The sequence below is a fragment of the Ochotona princeps genome, chromosome 13 (assembly GCF_030435755.1).
Source record: "Ochotona princeps isolate mOchPri1 chromosome 13, mOchPri1.hap1, whole genome shotgun sequence".
Classification (NCBI taxonomy): domain Eukaryota; kingdom Metazoa; phylum Chordata; class Mammalia; order Lagomorpha; family Ochotonidae; genus Ochotona; species Ochotona princeps.
Genome location: NC_080844.1, coordinates 13,948,317 through 13,963,929, shown reverse-complemented (window position 1 = coordinate 13,963,929; position 15,613 = coordinate 13,948,317). Strand labels below are relative to the sequence as shown.

General features: G+C 41.0%; 1 protein-coding gene across 15 annotated transcripts in view; it reads right to left on the bottom strand.

The window, feature by feature from the left end:
- CPEB3 (cytoplasmic polyadenylation element binding protein 3) overlaps nt 1-15,613 on the bottom strand; it is a 214,996-nt gene that overhangs the window by 50,716 nt on the left and 148,667 nt on the right. For all 15 annotated transcript variants that reach the window (XR_009246476.1, XM_058671353.1, XM_058671352.1 and 12 more), the window contains one exon: nt 3,067-3,185. Coding sequence is in view for 14 of the 15 variants with exons in the window: in XM_058671353.1 (XP_058527336.1) it covers nt 3,067-3,185 (119 nt within the window). In the remaining variant the exon portion in view is untranslated. The remainder of the gene's footprint in view (nt 1-3,066; nt 3,186-15,613) is intronic.

Below are 15,613 nucleotides of genomic sequence, written 5' to 3'. Positions count from 1 at the left end.
ATCACATCTTTTACGGAGGCTATTTCATGAATAGAGTTGTTTAATGAAACATAATCACTGATCGAAAGTCTCTCTCTAGTACAAACTTAAAACCCAGTAATTTGGGAATTCGCCTGAGTTAGAAAACAAACATGATCCTTGACGAGGTAAGTGAAAGGGGTCCTCATTATCAGGCTCAGCATTAGGAAAATCATCTGATCAATCTGTTCTGCTCAAAGAAAATGGGAGTTTGATTTGAGGGGAAGAGAGAGGGGGAATTGGCAAAGGGGTAGAAAATCCGTGAGATCATTTTGGAACACAACATATTTCCAAAAATAACCCAGGGAAGGCCAAACAAAACTAAACATCATCAGGGCACTGAGCTTCTGAAAGGCAGGGAATGAAGGCTAGTAAATCAAGAGGGGGAATGAAAAAAAAAAAGGCCAAAGCCCCAAAGTTTGGTGAATGAGCTCCAAAAGTTAACTTTGCCTATAGTTGCTGCCAAAGTTCTCATTTCCTCTGAAAAGTTCCATCTAGCTCTTTCTGTGGGTGCATTCACAATGAAGCAGAATGTACTGGAATGTGGATCTGGAAGTGTGACCAAATGAGGCCAGGAGTGCTGCGTTGGGAGCTAATGCCAAGAAAGAGAGGGTTCTAAAAAAAATAGAGCCAAAAGAGCTGGAACACAAAATGGGATCCAGTTCATTAAAATTACAGGTGCTTGGGGACTTTCATATTTCCCATACTAAGTTCTCTTAAAACTGTTCATACTGGAAATTCTGAGTATGTCTGGGTCAAAGAACTGTGACTGGCAGTCATTGTCAGGACTCACTGAGCTCCAAGGAAGCTGTTACATTCGAGCTCAGAAAATGAAAACTGCAATAAGGCAGAAATTTGCAAGGATAAAAATAATGAAAGCTACTTTCCTCATAAACATTTCCTAAATTGATGATTAACCTAGTTAGTTTCAAAAGGCCTTCACGTCAAGGGTCGTGCATGTGCTTACAGTGAATAAAACACTAAGCAGTAATGTCACTGCCTTCATATCACCTCCGCCTGCCAAGAGTGCAGCTCCTTCCCCTCTCAGGAGATGGCCAGTTCTGGTAAGAGTCCTACAAGACCTACCATCCTCCTTCTCCTCCAGCGACAGTGATATGACCCTTCCAAGGCATACAAATCTTGTGGGCTGATTTAAGTCTCCTCACCTCAACTTAACACACCATGGAGGTAACTACCTTAGTGTGTATCTATATGCCTTAGTTTTGTTTTTGGATATTAAAACAGATTTCTAATCTACTCTTAACAGCGTGTGACCAATTCCATCTTTGCCTGCCTTAGCTCCATTCCACTCCCCTCAAACAGCACAGTTTCTCTAAAAGTTGGCCTTTCCTCTTAGACATGAGACCATGCAAAACAGGATACAGATTTTTCTAATCTCACACTCTTCCTAAGATTCTTAGACATGTTATTTCAGCTTTCTTAGTATTTATTCAGAGGAAACATGGAATGCTCGTTTTGGTTGGTTCCCATACACTCATTCGAGTTGATCTACATCATACACAGTCTTTCTACACTGTTCAAACAATGATCAAAGTTAATAAAGTTTCCACAGTCACTACTCCTTTCCCTATTTGTACTGCTATCTTACACAACACTGTCATGTTTCTCATCCCAGTATCTGAAAATTATAGCAGCACTTTCACACTGGCTAAAATCCTTGCTTCGTGTTCTACATCAATTAATTAGTGTAATATGACTTAATATCTCCATTCTGTAGTACATTTCTCTTCTGTTTTATATGCTACATTCTTCTTATGGGCAGTTAAGTCTCAACATGATTCTTTCACAATTATAAACCTTGCTCTATATCATCATCCTTGTCATCAGATGTTACCATGTAGCTGAGATCTAACCTTGTTTTCCTGAATCCAAGAGCACTATGAAGAAATAACACCAGCATTACATTTGCACAAGTACCTGGCCTCCACCAAAGGCTTCAGAGTCATTTTCTTATCTGAGGTTCTCAACAACCCATTTTCAATTGAAGAAAATACAATCCAGAAAAGATTCAGTGACTTAGAGTCAAGCAGATACTTAAACGTTAGTCAGGAATCAAACTGGTAACTTCTATAGCCAACCCTGCCTCCTGCACCATGTACATTTTTGAGAATTATCCTAGCTGCCTCTTTGCAGCTAACCCTGACCCTAACCCAAAGTTTCATTATGTCTGGTACAATTGTTCCAGGGGTTCTAAAGGCCCTGTGGTATATTGCTTCAGTCCCCTGCCTATTCCACATCACTTTAATGCTCTACTTCCCACTCTTAGCACCAAGACTTGACATACAAATTCACCCTCCCTCCACCCTTACCAACTTCTCAAAAACCTGGCCTCTGCCAATGCTAATCAACTTTTTTTTTTTTTTGCTCTGAATCTGGTCTTTCCCCTTCTTTACTGGCATTTAATGTGTCAGGACACAAGAAGCAGTTAGCTTTCCTCCCTTACCACGGATCCACTTCTTCATACTATGGGCCAGCAGCCACAAACTCTTATCCATAATTCTGAATCAGTTACATTTATGTATAGTTTCAGCTCTCTGTTCTAGTCCTTCCCTTCTCCTCTTCTTTTTAAACTGTTTTTGAGTGCCAACCACTGGCTCTATTTCATTAACTATGCTAGTACCAAGCACAATGTTTTGTATTCAAAGACATATAAACATTAATGATTATGATCTTTTGTTTTAAAAACAAAATTTTCCTGTCCTTGATCTGAAATAATGTTAGAAACCAGCTGCCAGAACCATCAAGAGCATTATTTTCAATTTGGAGCTTTTGAATAGGAATTAACTTGAAAGAGCTGTAGAGTGGAAGACAGGGGCACATTTGTTTAAACATTGTGCCAATGGTATAAACGAAACACTGAGTTTATTATTAGCTTCCTATCACCAACAATAGCCCAATTCAACTGCACAAGGTCAACCCAGTAAGAAGATTCTAGATCTTAGCATACCCGTTCTAGGGAGGAGCACATTAGATTTTCTCATTTCATATGTGTTCTGGAAAAGCAACAGCTGGCTGCAGATTACTTACTGGCTTATCCTTGATGGTGGGGCTTGACACACACAGGTACAATTTCCCATCTTCTTCTAGGCATGCATCGATCAAAGCTTGTACTGAGCTCTCTTCCTGGAACAGCAGAAAGGCATAGCCTTGGGGGAGAACAGAGACAAAAGGATGGGAAAGGACTCATTAAAATCAAAGCACACCAATTTAAATATTGTTATTTCATTTAGAAATCTTCCTAAAATGTGAGATGTTCAAGATGCAAAAGTGACCTGAGCCCCTCCTATGCCAGACATTGTGTTAAAAACTCCCAGAGAGCGTTGTTTAATATACCAACTGGTCAGAGGACCAAGCGCAGAGCTCCTCTGGTGAATTCCCACAGAGCAGGTTTGGTAATCCTTAATGAGGACAGGCAGCCTCACTATCAGCCTGAGCCACAACTAGTAGCCAGGAATCTACTACCACTTAATCATTTGCTTTCCAATTTCCATTGGCTCTGGCTTAGCAAATGTGACCTCTTAGCATAGATGAACTCTGAAAGTATTATGCTAAATGAAAGACACCAGACATAAAAGTGTGATCATAACTGGCAAATCTGCCGAAAAAAATATGCAGATGCATGAAAGGCTGGCCCATGATAATGTAGTGGATTAAGTTGCTACCTATGATACTGGCTTCCCATATGGGCACCAGTTCAAGTTCCAGCTGCACCACTTTAATACAGCTCCCTGTTAATGTCCAATAGAGGATGGTTCAAGTACTTGAACACCTGTTACTCATGTGAGAAATTTAGACGAGGCTCCTGGATGCTGACTTCCGCCTGGCGTAGCCCTGGCCATTGTGGCCATTTCAGGACTGAAACACTGAATGGAAGAGCGAACTCTCTCTCTTTTTTTTTTCTCTCTGCAACTCTGCCACTCAAATCATTCAATAATTTTTTTTCTTAAATCAAAACAAAACAAAACAGATTGATGGTTACCAAGGACTAACGGAGTAGACAAAAAAACACACATGATTTTTTTTTGACATAAAATTTTTTGAAAATTGGATTGCTGCAAAAACCCTGTAGCACTAAACATCATTTTATTGTACAGTTTAGATTGGTGAACTACATGACATGTGAATCTTATCTCAACAAAGCTGTTTAGAAAGTTCACAGACAGACTGACATATTTTTACATTTACCACGGTTACTGTTGCTCTGTTTCTCAAGGGATATTCTTGGCACAGATTCCAGAATCTTGTACACTAACCACAGGATTTCCACATGTACAGCCCATTTTGCTTGGCACCACTTAGAGAGATTTATTAGACATTGTTACAAGGGGGACACAACCTATGAATTATGAGAGAGCTAAGGTGAATGAGACTAAGCTACTGCTGTTAAGAAATTTAGGCAGCAGAACAAGCATTCAGACAACTGAACCACTCATTGCAGAGTTGGGGAGTTCATAGGGGGACAAAAGATGCCACACAAGGACTCTGGCTTAGGAGCATTGACAGAGACTTGAAAGACAACAGATGTTCAGGGGACCAACTCTGGCATTTGCTGTCATACTGGCATTCATGATGGCAACCTTTACAAGGTTCAATCTCTCACCTGTTACCTCTACCCCAAGTCTTGCTTCTGACCTCAACAGAAATCACCACCAATATACCATTTTCTGCTGCACTGAGTGCCAGAGAGATGTAAGTGGTGAGGTATAAGAACCTCTGCACACAGAAGATCCCAACAGAGCAAACAGTGATGGTCAGTTCATAATCAACTGGCTAAGAAACAAAGCCTTTGGGGCCTTGGGCAGTTGGGAGAGAGTGGTTAAGACTTTTTTTTTCTTTTGCCTCTTACTCAAATCCTTCATCTATCATGCCGAATGGGGTAGGAGGAGAACCAAAAACAACAACAACAAAATGCCACCCCTGAGTATGTCAGACAGTGGCCAATGCAAAAGGCAAAGCCAACAGCCAGGAAAAGGCATCAAGGAGGACAGGTGGGATAGCCGCTACAAGACAGACACTGCCTACGTGTTAGAACTGTTTTCCGAATTTTCCTCACAAGCTAAACTCAAGTTCAGCTGATGACAAAGTAGGAAAAATAAAACTTAACTACAAACCTAGAAGAGGTAAAACATACTTCTTTTTTTCATATCCTCTCCCTTTTGTAAATCATACTATAACCAAGTCTCAGGGAATCTATTAAAAATTCAATGCTTTCATTTCGTGTGAGAACACTAATTCTACTTGCCAAAGAGATATTGAGGATGGAAGGACTGAAAGAAAACAAATATAAAAAGTAAGTCTCAGGCCCGAGGCCGTGGCCCAGTGGCTAAAGTCCTCGCCTTGAAACCCCGGGATCCCATATGGGCGCCGGTTCTAATCTCGGCAGCTCCACTTCCCATCCAGCTCCCTGCTTGTGGCCTGGGAAACAGTGGCGGACAGCCCACAGCTTTGGGACCCTGCACCCGTGTGGGAGACCGGAAGAGAAAGCTTTGGGACCCTGCACCCGCGTGGAAGACCCGGAAGAGGTTCCAGGTTCCTGGCATTGGATCGGCGCAGCACCGGCTGTTGCGGCTCACTTGGGGAGTATAATCATCGGACAGAAGATCTTCCTCTCTGTCTCTCCTCTCTGCATATCTGGCTTTGTAATAAAAATAAATAAATCTTTAAAAAAAAAAGAGTAAGTCTCAGCACATTTTTTAAAGCTCCTCTTCTACCAAGTTAGCACTAGTACAGCTCTTCTACAGAGGTCATAAAAGCACACTGGGTTTTGTCTGTGTACATACCATGTGTAGGCACATCAAAAAGGCCTGCTGATGGGCATACTCAGGAAGCTGCGCTTTTTCTAGCTCCCTGCCTCTGGATATCTCCACACTATACCATTCTACCTTATTACTACCTACCCTCTACAATCTTCCATCTCAAATCCATTTTAAAATACATATATATATAATATATATATATATATATATATATAATTTTTATCTGAAAGGCAGGGTTACAGAGAAAGGGGAAGATACGTGCACTGCATATAGAGAGAGATCTTCCATCCACTGGTTCACTTCCCAAATGGCCAAAATAGCCAGGGCTGGGGCAGGCTGAAGCCAGGAGTCAGGAACTTCATATGGATCTCCTATCTAGGTACAGGGGTCTAAGGACTAAGGCCATATTCCACTATGTTCCCAGGCACATTAGAAGGGGAATGGATCAGAGGTGAGCGGACTCCAATCAGCACCCATATGGGATGCTGGCATTGCAGGTGGTGGCTTAACTCATTACACCACAATGCCAGACGCTCAAATCCCATTCTGAGTTGACCCTGGGTAACATAGGAAAGGGAAGTTATCTCCCCATAGCAGCTGAGTAGCTACCACAAAAGCATGCAGACATTTACTTGGTCACAAGTGTCCATACAGACAGTAGGAAGAAGAAAAATGATGCGTAATTACAAATATCAATACTGAAACATTTACAAACAGTTCCTTCCCTTCTCCCAGGTAATGGCCCATATTCCTTGTCCAATTCCTTCAAGGTTTTGTTTTTGTATTTTTTTTCCTACAATATTCCTGTGTCAAAACAATCACCTTTACTCTCAGTGGCCAGCTGTTACTCTCTGTAATGATAATCTGTTCTCTTAGTCACACAAGTAAGGCCGAATCTCCATTCTGGGCTACAGTCCAGCAATTTTCTTCAATCAAAACACATTTTCCAGAAACACCCAAAATTATCCATGAAAACAACTTTCTGATACCTCACCTACTAAAAATACCATCCGATGTCACTTCAAGGTCAAGCAAACCCAGATAATAATAAAAATCAGATTTGGAAAAAAAAGAAGAAAGAGTTCTTCAGGAACATTTTTCTTTTGATCTTTAGAAATTCAAGGTCAAAGTAAACAAAGCAGAAAAAGATTGCTTCCTGAATAACAAGGTCAATGTGAGGTAGAAAATTCAATCAATGATTTACTAAAAGGTAAATTCCACACAGTACTAGGTACTATGAAAACACTTCTGGCTTAGGAGTTAGAAGGTCTGCTTTGAGGTACAAGTCCTAACACTTACTAACTGTGGGCTAGTAACAGTTAATAGCTTTTATTTACTGAGCATTGCCTAGGCACTGATCTAAGTGCAGTGTGCTTTTTAAACACATTTCACCTTCATATATACCCTGGGAAGCAGGCACTACTTCAAAATTCTGTGTCATAATTTAGCAAACACCTCACAAGTACGTGACTTACGGTACACCCATGACCTGTAATATTGATGTAGACTCTCTGAGTCTTAACTCTTCACTCTGTTAAATAAAGAAACTAAATGTTTGTCCTGTTTATCTTATAGAGATGTAGGTTGTATGAATGTAAGTGAAGGTGCTTTGCAAATACAAGTGTTGGATTTTCTTTTAGAGCAGTTTTAAATTATTTATGTGACACATAAAGTTGAATTTGCTGCTTATGTCTCATTATAGAAATTAGAATTTAAGTTAATGATATGGGCTTTCTATTTTGCATTTCCAAGTAGTTAGTGAATAGACAGAAGTAACTCAGACACTGAAGAAAAACACCAATTAAAGGTACTTGAGTGACAGGAAGAATATTATCAGAAACAAACAATAAAGTCACTGAATATCTACTCTGATACTTAATGAAGCTATTCCAATTAAGAGAGAATTCTCAGATGTAGCATTATTTGCCAATTTTAGTACATTCTTTAAATAAAAGCTGATTATGCCTGTAAATACAGCTTCTCTAATTATCACATTGATGACAAGTTCTTCTATCAGTTTAAAAAGCAGAAAAAAAATCAGCTAAAATAAGAAAAAGATCAACTCCCTGTGTACTCCGTTAGACTCTGAGCCCAAGCAGATAACAGACTCTGAAGTCCCACTCTTCTGAAACGCTGACCTGAGGACTGGCCGGATCTTCAGAGACGTGAACTATGAGAAGCTCCCAGCTCAGAGCAAGGATGTGGGAGAGAACAGTGAACTCTCCGCCACTGTCATCATCGCAACACTGAGTTGTGGACAAGCAATGATAGCGGGAAGTTCTTTGCATTTGCTTTGGTGCCATGAAGGGAATGAAGGGCAGGACAGTGAGAGATTTTTTAGACAAGATTGGGTTGCACACTATAATTTTCTGGAGGAGAAAATAAAAAACAGGAAGATTTGGGGGAAGGACTTAACTAGAATGGTTCTATTTTTACCTGGCAAGGTTTCCGAAAGTTAACTTTAATTAAAAGGATTTTTCTTTTAATACAAAAGAGCACATTAATGTAACAACCTCACAAATGTTCTTGACTTTCTTTCAAAAACAAAGCTTTCTGAGCTCTTAAATACATAATTCCTCCAGTTCTAGTTTTTTATACTTGATGTCTGTTACAAATAATAATCACCAACAATTCTACTATGACAATCACTAGGTATTAAGAGCTCACAGTGTTCCAGGAACTTTGTTATTGAATATTTCCACATCTGTTAGCTATTTCATCCTCACTGTAACTCTACGAAGTACATCCAGTTGTTTATCATCACCAATTTCGAGGGGAGGAAATCCAAACTCCAAGAGGGTAAGAAGACTTCTCAAATTAAAACCCAGGGTTTAAATTTGGGATTAAAATCTAGGTCAATGTCCTCAATCTTCCTCATTGGGTTATACTGTCTCACCTTAAAACGCCAAGATAAAAATTTCAGTATTACTAACAATTAAGGGCTTTTCTATAAAATATCTCTGTGGCAACAACCACTTGAGGGTGGTTACCACTATACTGTCCCATAATTTAACGCCTATACAGACACAGTTGATCCAAACTCATACGAAGAGTTGAAATTATGAATTTCAAAATAATTCAGAGCAATTTAAATTTGGCTTATTCTGGTGAATGAAATTTTCATATTGAATAAATCTGCTCATTGGTTTTCACTGCACTTAAAGATTTAAAATTTTATCTTTTTTCTTTTAAAGGCAAAGTTGCAGAGGGAAGGAAAGATGGAGAGACAGCAATCTTCCATCCACTTGGTCACTATGCAGTCAGAATTGAGTTAAATCAGAAGTGGAGTAGCTGGGATCTGAACTGGTGGCCATATGGGATACTGGCACCACAGATGGAAGCTTAGCCTACTATGCCACAGCAACCGCCTATTTTCAATGTATTTTAAATTGGTCCTTAAAATGCAGGCTCTTCAGGGAGTTATACAGCAAATTTAACCAAATGAAAGTTTCAGTACAATAAACATAACTATCATAGTAATACTGAATTTATTCAAGAATCTTAAATGGATTGATTCTAAAGCCACTGGGTGAATCTGGAGGCAACAAAAAACAAGATATTCTAAGTCAATATTTCCAAAAGGAGAAAAAGATACTTCTGCAATGAAGAACTCAGCAGACAGTTTAATCATATAACTAAATGTGAGCAGTAACAGGGCAAGCTAATAACACCCCTCCTGTATTACATCCTCAGTGCAACATTAATAATTTGTGGAGAATTTTTCCTGACAACATTTAACCTGAATGCAGTTATGAGGAAACAATCAGACAATTTCAAATCAAGAAATATTCTACATAACAACCAGCAAGGATTCTTCAAGTGATGTAAAATACACACACACATACACACACACTGCCCAGGGACCTATTCAAGTAGTTTAAAGAGACATAATTATGAAATGCAACACAGAGGTGAGTGCTGTGGCAAAGTGAGTTAAACTGCTGCCTGTCAACACTTCATACCAGAGCACTGGTTCAAGTCCTATCTCCTCTGCTTCTGATTCAGCTTCCTGCTACTGTGCCTGGGAGAGCAGCAGTAAATGATGCCGACTCTTGGTTCCCTGATACCCACAAGGAAGACCAGGATGGAGATCTTGGCTCCTGGCTTCAACCTGACCCAGTTATGGCTGTCACAGTCATTTGGGGCCATGAACTAGCAGATGGAAGAATGGAAGATGTGTCCCTCTCTCTTTCTCTGTGCCACTCTACCTTCAAGTAAAACAATTTTTTTCTAAAATAAAAATAAACACAAGGAGAGATTTTGGTTTTCAGGCTGAAAAATGCAAAACCAAGGAGATGTAAAGGACATTACAGGAACAATGTAGACATTTTCTGTTGTACGAACATTCGGAAGGTCTTTCATCTATGCGCCTCTATCTAGAAAGGAGAAAGAGGAAAGCAAACAGGGCAAAATATTAACAACTGGCTAATCCAGAAGGTGGCTATCTATAGGTGCTTGTAGTACTATCCTTGTAAGTTCTTTGTGGGCTTAAAATTTTTCAAAATAAAAAGTTGCAAAATTTTTTTGGATAATAATCTTCCTAGAGAAAAGGCTAATCTATTTTCCCATTCTATTATGAGGTATGCGAGATTGAAAATACCCAACAAGTCTTAAAAAATCAGCAAATACTATATTAGTGATTTACATGTTTCAGTAAGTACAAACAGGATGACAATTTCAACTTGTGGGCTGGGCCCTGAATCACGGTTGCATGCATATGATGTTGGCAAATCATGGATGGGTGGGGTCTTCCTGAGATCAGCTCTAGCCAGAAGGATCTGCAGCCTGAACAGACAGCTCTCATGGTGGACAAAATCCAGGTTTCCTCATTAACAGCGACATTCTTAGAAGACAACTGAAGGATACTTTTCCAGCCAGAGTTGCCTCAGATCAGACCTTTTTTTTGCGGGGGGGGGGGGGGGACAAGCAGCCTGTTTCAAACATTCTCTCTGACCTTGTCTTTTAGGTCAGAGGACTAACCTGGTTTGCCATTGGAGATATGCTCAACCCTGACCAATGCAGCCATTTGGGAGATGAACCAATGCATGGAACATTTCTTTCTGCCTCCCTCTCTCCTCCTCTCTCTCCCCCTAACTCTGCCTTTCAAGTAAATAAATCTTTGAAAACTTTTTTAAGGTTATAGAGTTGAGGACAAATGAAGCAGCCCATCTATTTCCAGTTGGCTGCCTGGAGAGTACTGCAGTTTCTGAGCTGAATACTTTATTCATCTTCCTCTTGGATGAGAATACCTGATCTCCAAGATTCACTGAACACTTATTATATTTACTGTGTTCCCAAGGCACTGCAGGGGAACACTGACAAGAGACATGAATAAATCTTTCTTGCTAGAGAACTAATGTACCACTACAGGAAAGTGAAGAGGAACAGTACAGAAACCTTTAAGGACAATGTACGAAGGATCCTAAGAAATATTATTTTAAACATACTTTTTTAAAAGGATTTACTTATTTCATTACAAAGTCAGATATACAGAGAGGAGGAGAGACAGACAGGAAGATCTTCCGTCCAATGATTCACTCCCCAAGTGAGCGCAATGGCCGGTGCTGTGCTGATCTGAAGCCAGGAACCAGGAATCTCTTCCGGGTCTCCCACATGGGTGCAGGGTCCCAAAGCTTTGGGCCGTCCTCGACTGCCAATATGGGATCCCGGGGTGTTCAAGGTGAGGACTTTATCCGCTAGGCCACGCCGCCGGGCCCTAAACATACTTTTAAAAGTAGGGCTTCACCGAATATATGATCATTTTCAGTGAAGAGGACATGAATAAATCAGGGAAGATTTCTGAAGGTGGTCATGCAAAGGCCAGAACCTTGATGGTATGATGGTGAAAATGAGACATTCAAGGCAAACGATTAGCCTTTAAAATGCAGACATGGCATTGGTTTGGTAGAACAGGTTAATCATCCAACTGCAGTACCAGTATTCCACATGGGCACTGGTTCCTATCTAGGTAAATCCGCTTCCTGACCAGCTCTCTGCTTAGGGCCTGGATAAGCAGCAGACAACTGTTCAAGTCCTTGGGACCCTACATTTACATGGGAGACTTGAAAGAAGCTCTTGGTTCCTGGCTCCTGCCTCTTGCTTTGGATTGGCTGAGCTCTAATTGCTGTGGCTATTTGGGTAGTGAACCAGAAGATGGAAGATCTTTCTCTCTCTGTGTCTCCTTCTCTGTAAATCTTTCACATTAAAACAAACAAACAAACAAATAAATAAAATGTAGAGACGGCCCCACAGCTGGATGCTGCCAAAGTCCATAGATTCCCTAAATCCTTCCATTAGATTCAGAATCAGATGTATTTCTTTGGCTACGTTCACTACATAAGGCTTAGATTCAAACATCTGGTCTCAGCCTGTATGTGTTCTGTTATACTAGTAACTGCTTCTTCATGGCTTTAACACTTGGTGGAAAGGGTTGGCAGTATTTTGGAGTGAACAAGAAAGTACTCTGAGTAAAACCACCTCAGAGTTGAATACTGGCAAACTGTGGCTGGCATTGTGGTGTAGGCTGTAAAATCACCAGCTGTGATGGCAGTATTCCATATGGGTACTGGCCCAAGGCCTAGCTGCTGTAATTCCGGTCCAGCTCCCTGCTAAGGTGCCTGCGGAAGCAGCAGCAGATGGTCCAAATGCCTGCACCCCTGAAGCCACATAGGAGACAAGGAAGAAGCTGATGGTTCCTGGCTTAGAACCAGCCCAGCTCTGGCTGTTGCGGCTATTTGGTGAGTGAATCAGTATATGCAAGATTTTCTCTCTCTCTCTCTCTCTCTCTCTCTCTCTTTGTGTGTATCTTCCTTTCTCTGTGTAACTCTGACTTTCAAATATATAAATAAATCCTTAAGCTTTCTGTGTTCCTGGTGAAGTCCTGCAGCACAGGTGACCTGGAACACTGGGCTCAACGTCTGCTCTGCTTACATAATCACACATTCCCTATACAAAGAGGTCCTTGTGAAGCCTGCCAATCTGTCAGTTCTGGTCACAGTCAGTTCTAACAAGCAGCTGATTAGGGAAACTGACCAGACTCAGTATGGGGGAGGGAACTGGACAAACTAGTGGGGCAACTTTATTAGTAGTAAGCACTCCATTTACATCAGATGAAGGGATGCTAACACCTAACAAGCCTAAGTGCTGTGTCAGTGCTTTTGCACAGTCTCACATAAGCCTCTTACCAGATGAGTAAAGTGAGACTCACACACTAAATTGCTTGCTCAATGTCCCGCCCCTGGTAATTGTTGGTGCTCATGTCTATGTTCACTAACATAGTCGTTCCCCACTGTTCGCTGATCTCTCAGCATCAGGATACTGGCAATTTGTTTTTCTTAACATTTTTAAGCTGTTACTTATTTGTTTTCATTGTATATGAAGGGCAGTGAGATAGAAGGGAAGGAGGAAGGAGGGAGGGAAGAAGGTGACAGAGAGAGAAAGAAAGAAATGGAGATTTTCCACCCACTGGGTTCACTCTCTCTGCAAATGCTCACAATACTTGGAAAGCAAGCCAATGCCAGGAGTCCAGAAAATTAATCTGGATTTCACACCCATTCCCACCCACTTTGACAAACCAGAAGTACTTGAGTTATCATCTGTTGGAATCAGAAGTAGAGCCAAGACCCAATCTTAGGCACTCCAATCAGTATGGGATGCAGGCATCCAAAAAGGTTTCCGTAACCCCTGAAACAAACACCTACAGTCGATTCTATGTTGTAACCCAGTAGATGCTTCCCTGCAGGTAAATAATATGAGCCTGACCCTGCTTATCTTACTGCCTGAGATGTGGCAGTCTAATTTTTTTCTTCTTGGACTTTAGCACTCATTTGATTGGTTCAGTGCTGCAGTTGATCAGTTATATGTGCTGTTTTCTCTGTCTCCATTTCCGTAAGACCTAGACAATCTATCCTACTGTGAAAGACAATTCAGGTCTTGCCTCTCAGTTTTCAAAAGTTTTCACAGGACTCCCCAGCAAACTTCTCATTCCTAACTTTCTCAGGTAATGTATTTTCTCTTGGTCTCACTTGGTCATAGTTTCAAGCATACACAAATGCCACCAGCAAATTCCAACCCAATGCATACTTGCTTCTATAATGTCCTTTCTCTGCCTCAGCATTCTATATTCATATCTTCTATTTCAGCCCCTGAAACCAACTACCTTCCAAAGTCCTCATCAGAAGGGATGACAGCATTTCTGAACCAAACAAGCCATCTACCTCTTCCTAGCACGTCTGCTTGGGCACAGCACAGTATGTACTTATGCTGCTGCTCAAGCTTTGTCCTGCGGCCTAAATACTCCTGATGCCTTCTCCTTTCTGTACAGTTCCTCAAATTATAAATATTTATTTTTATTTAAAAGGCATATTTTATAGAGACAAGAGGAGAGACAGCCAGAGAGGTCTTCCACTCACTAGCTCACTCTCAACAACAAATGACCACAATAACCAAGGCTGAGTTGATTTGAAGCTGGGACCCAGGAGTTTCCTAAAGCTTCCCCACATGGGTACAGCAGCTCAAGGCCTGGGCCATCCTTCACTGTTTTCCTAGGCCACAAGCAGAGAGCAGGACCAGAAGTAGAGCATCTGGGACATAAACAGGTGCCCATATGGGATCCTGGTACCGCAGGCAGAGGACACCCTGTAAACTACTGAGCCAGGCCCCAAAACCATAAATGTTTTAGACTAACTTTTTGATTCAAAACAAGATGGAAGAGACACGTTTAATAAAGCATACCAAGCTTCTGAAAGCAAAAATAGATGCTGCTCCATTTGTCTAAAGAGCAAAACCAAAAGTTCGCCCTTGCTACTCTGTAGTGCAGTTTCCATGTTTTTAATAGGAACATTTTTCCTAAGAGAAAAAAAAAATCGCAACCAAAGGTGGGAATTGTGGCATATCAGATGAAGCTGCTGCTTATGATGCTGGCATTCAAATGGGAGACCTGGAAGAAGCCCTTGGCTCCTGGTGCTGACCTGGTTGCCATGGTCATCTGGGGAGTGAATCAGTAGATAGAGGATCTCACTGTTTCTCCATCTTTCTTTCTGACTTTCAAATAATAAATGAATAAATAAAAACCTTTTTTTTTAAAGATTTATTCATTTTATTACAGCCAGATATACACAGAGGAGGAGAGACAGAGAGGAAGATCTTCAGTCCGATGATTCACTCCCCAAGTGAGCCACAACGGGCCGATGCTGTGCCGATCCAATGCCGGGAACCTGGAACCTCTTCCGGGTCTCCCACGCAGATGCAGTGTCCCAATGCATTGGGCCATCCTCCACTGCTTTCCCAGGCCACAAGCAGGGAGCTGGATGGGAAGTGGAGCTGCCGGGATTAGAACCGGCTCCCATATGGGATCCTGGGGCTTTCAAGGTGAGGACTTTAGCCGCTAGGCCACGCTGCCGGGCCCAATAAAAACCTTTTTAAATGATACATTAAAATACAGAATTCATAATTCATCAGAGTGTGAGTATCATAAGCCAAGACTTGTATTTTTCAAGAAAAAAAGAATACTACTCAAAAGACTACAAACTGCAAAAGGATAAATATAGCCTAAAATCTCTTGGCTTCCCAACTTGATTAGTTTACATAACACAGAAGGTGAAGAAACTTGGAATCTGTGCCTAAAACAACACTGACTTATTTCCATTCAAGTAATGCCACAGGGAAAAAAATATGAAGCCTAAAAACTTTCCTTCTCAAAGACAGATTTAGACAAGCTGAAGGAAAATGAAACAGATGCTGCATGCCAGCTCACTCCAGCTGTGCCATAAGCTGTTTTTGCTCTTTTAAGAGCAAGTCCTCTTCCTTGTCTCTCAGAG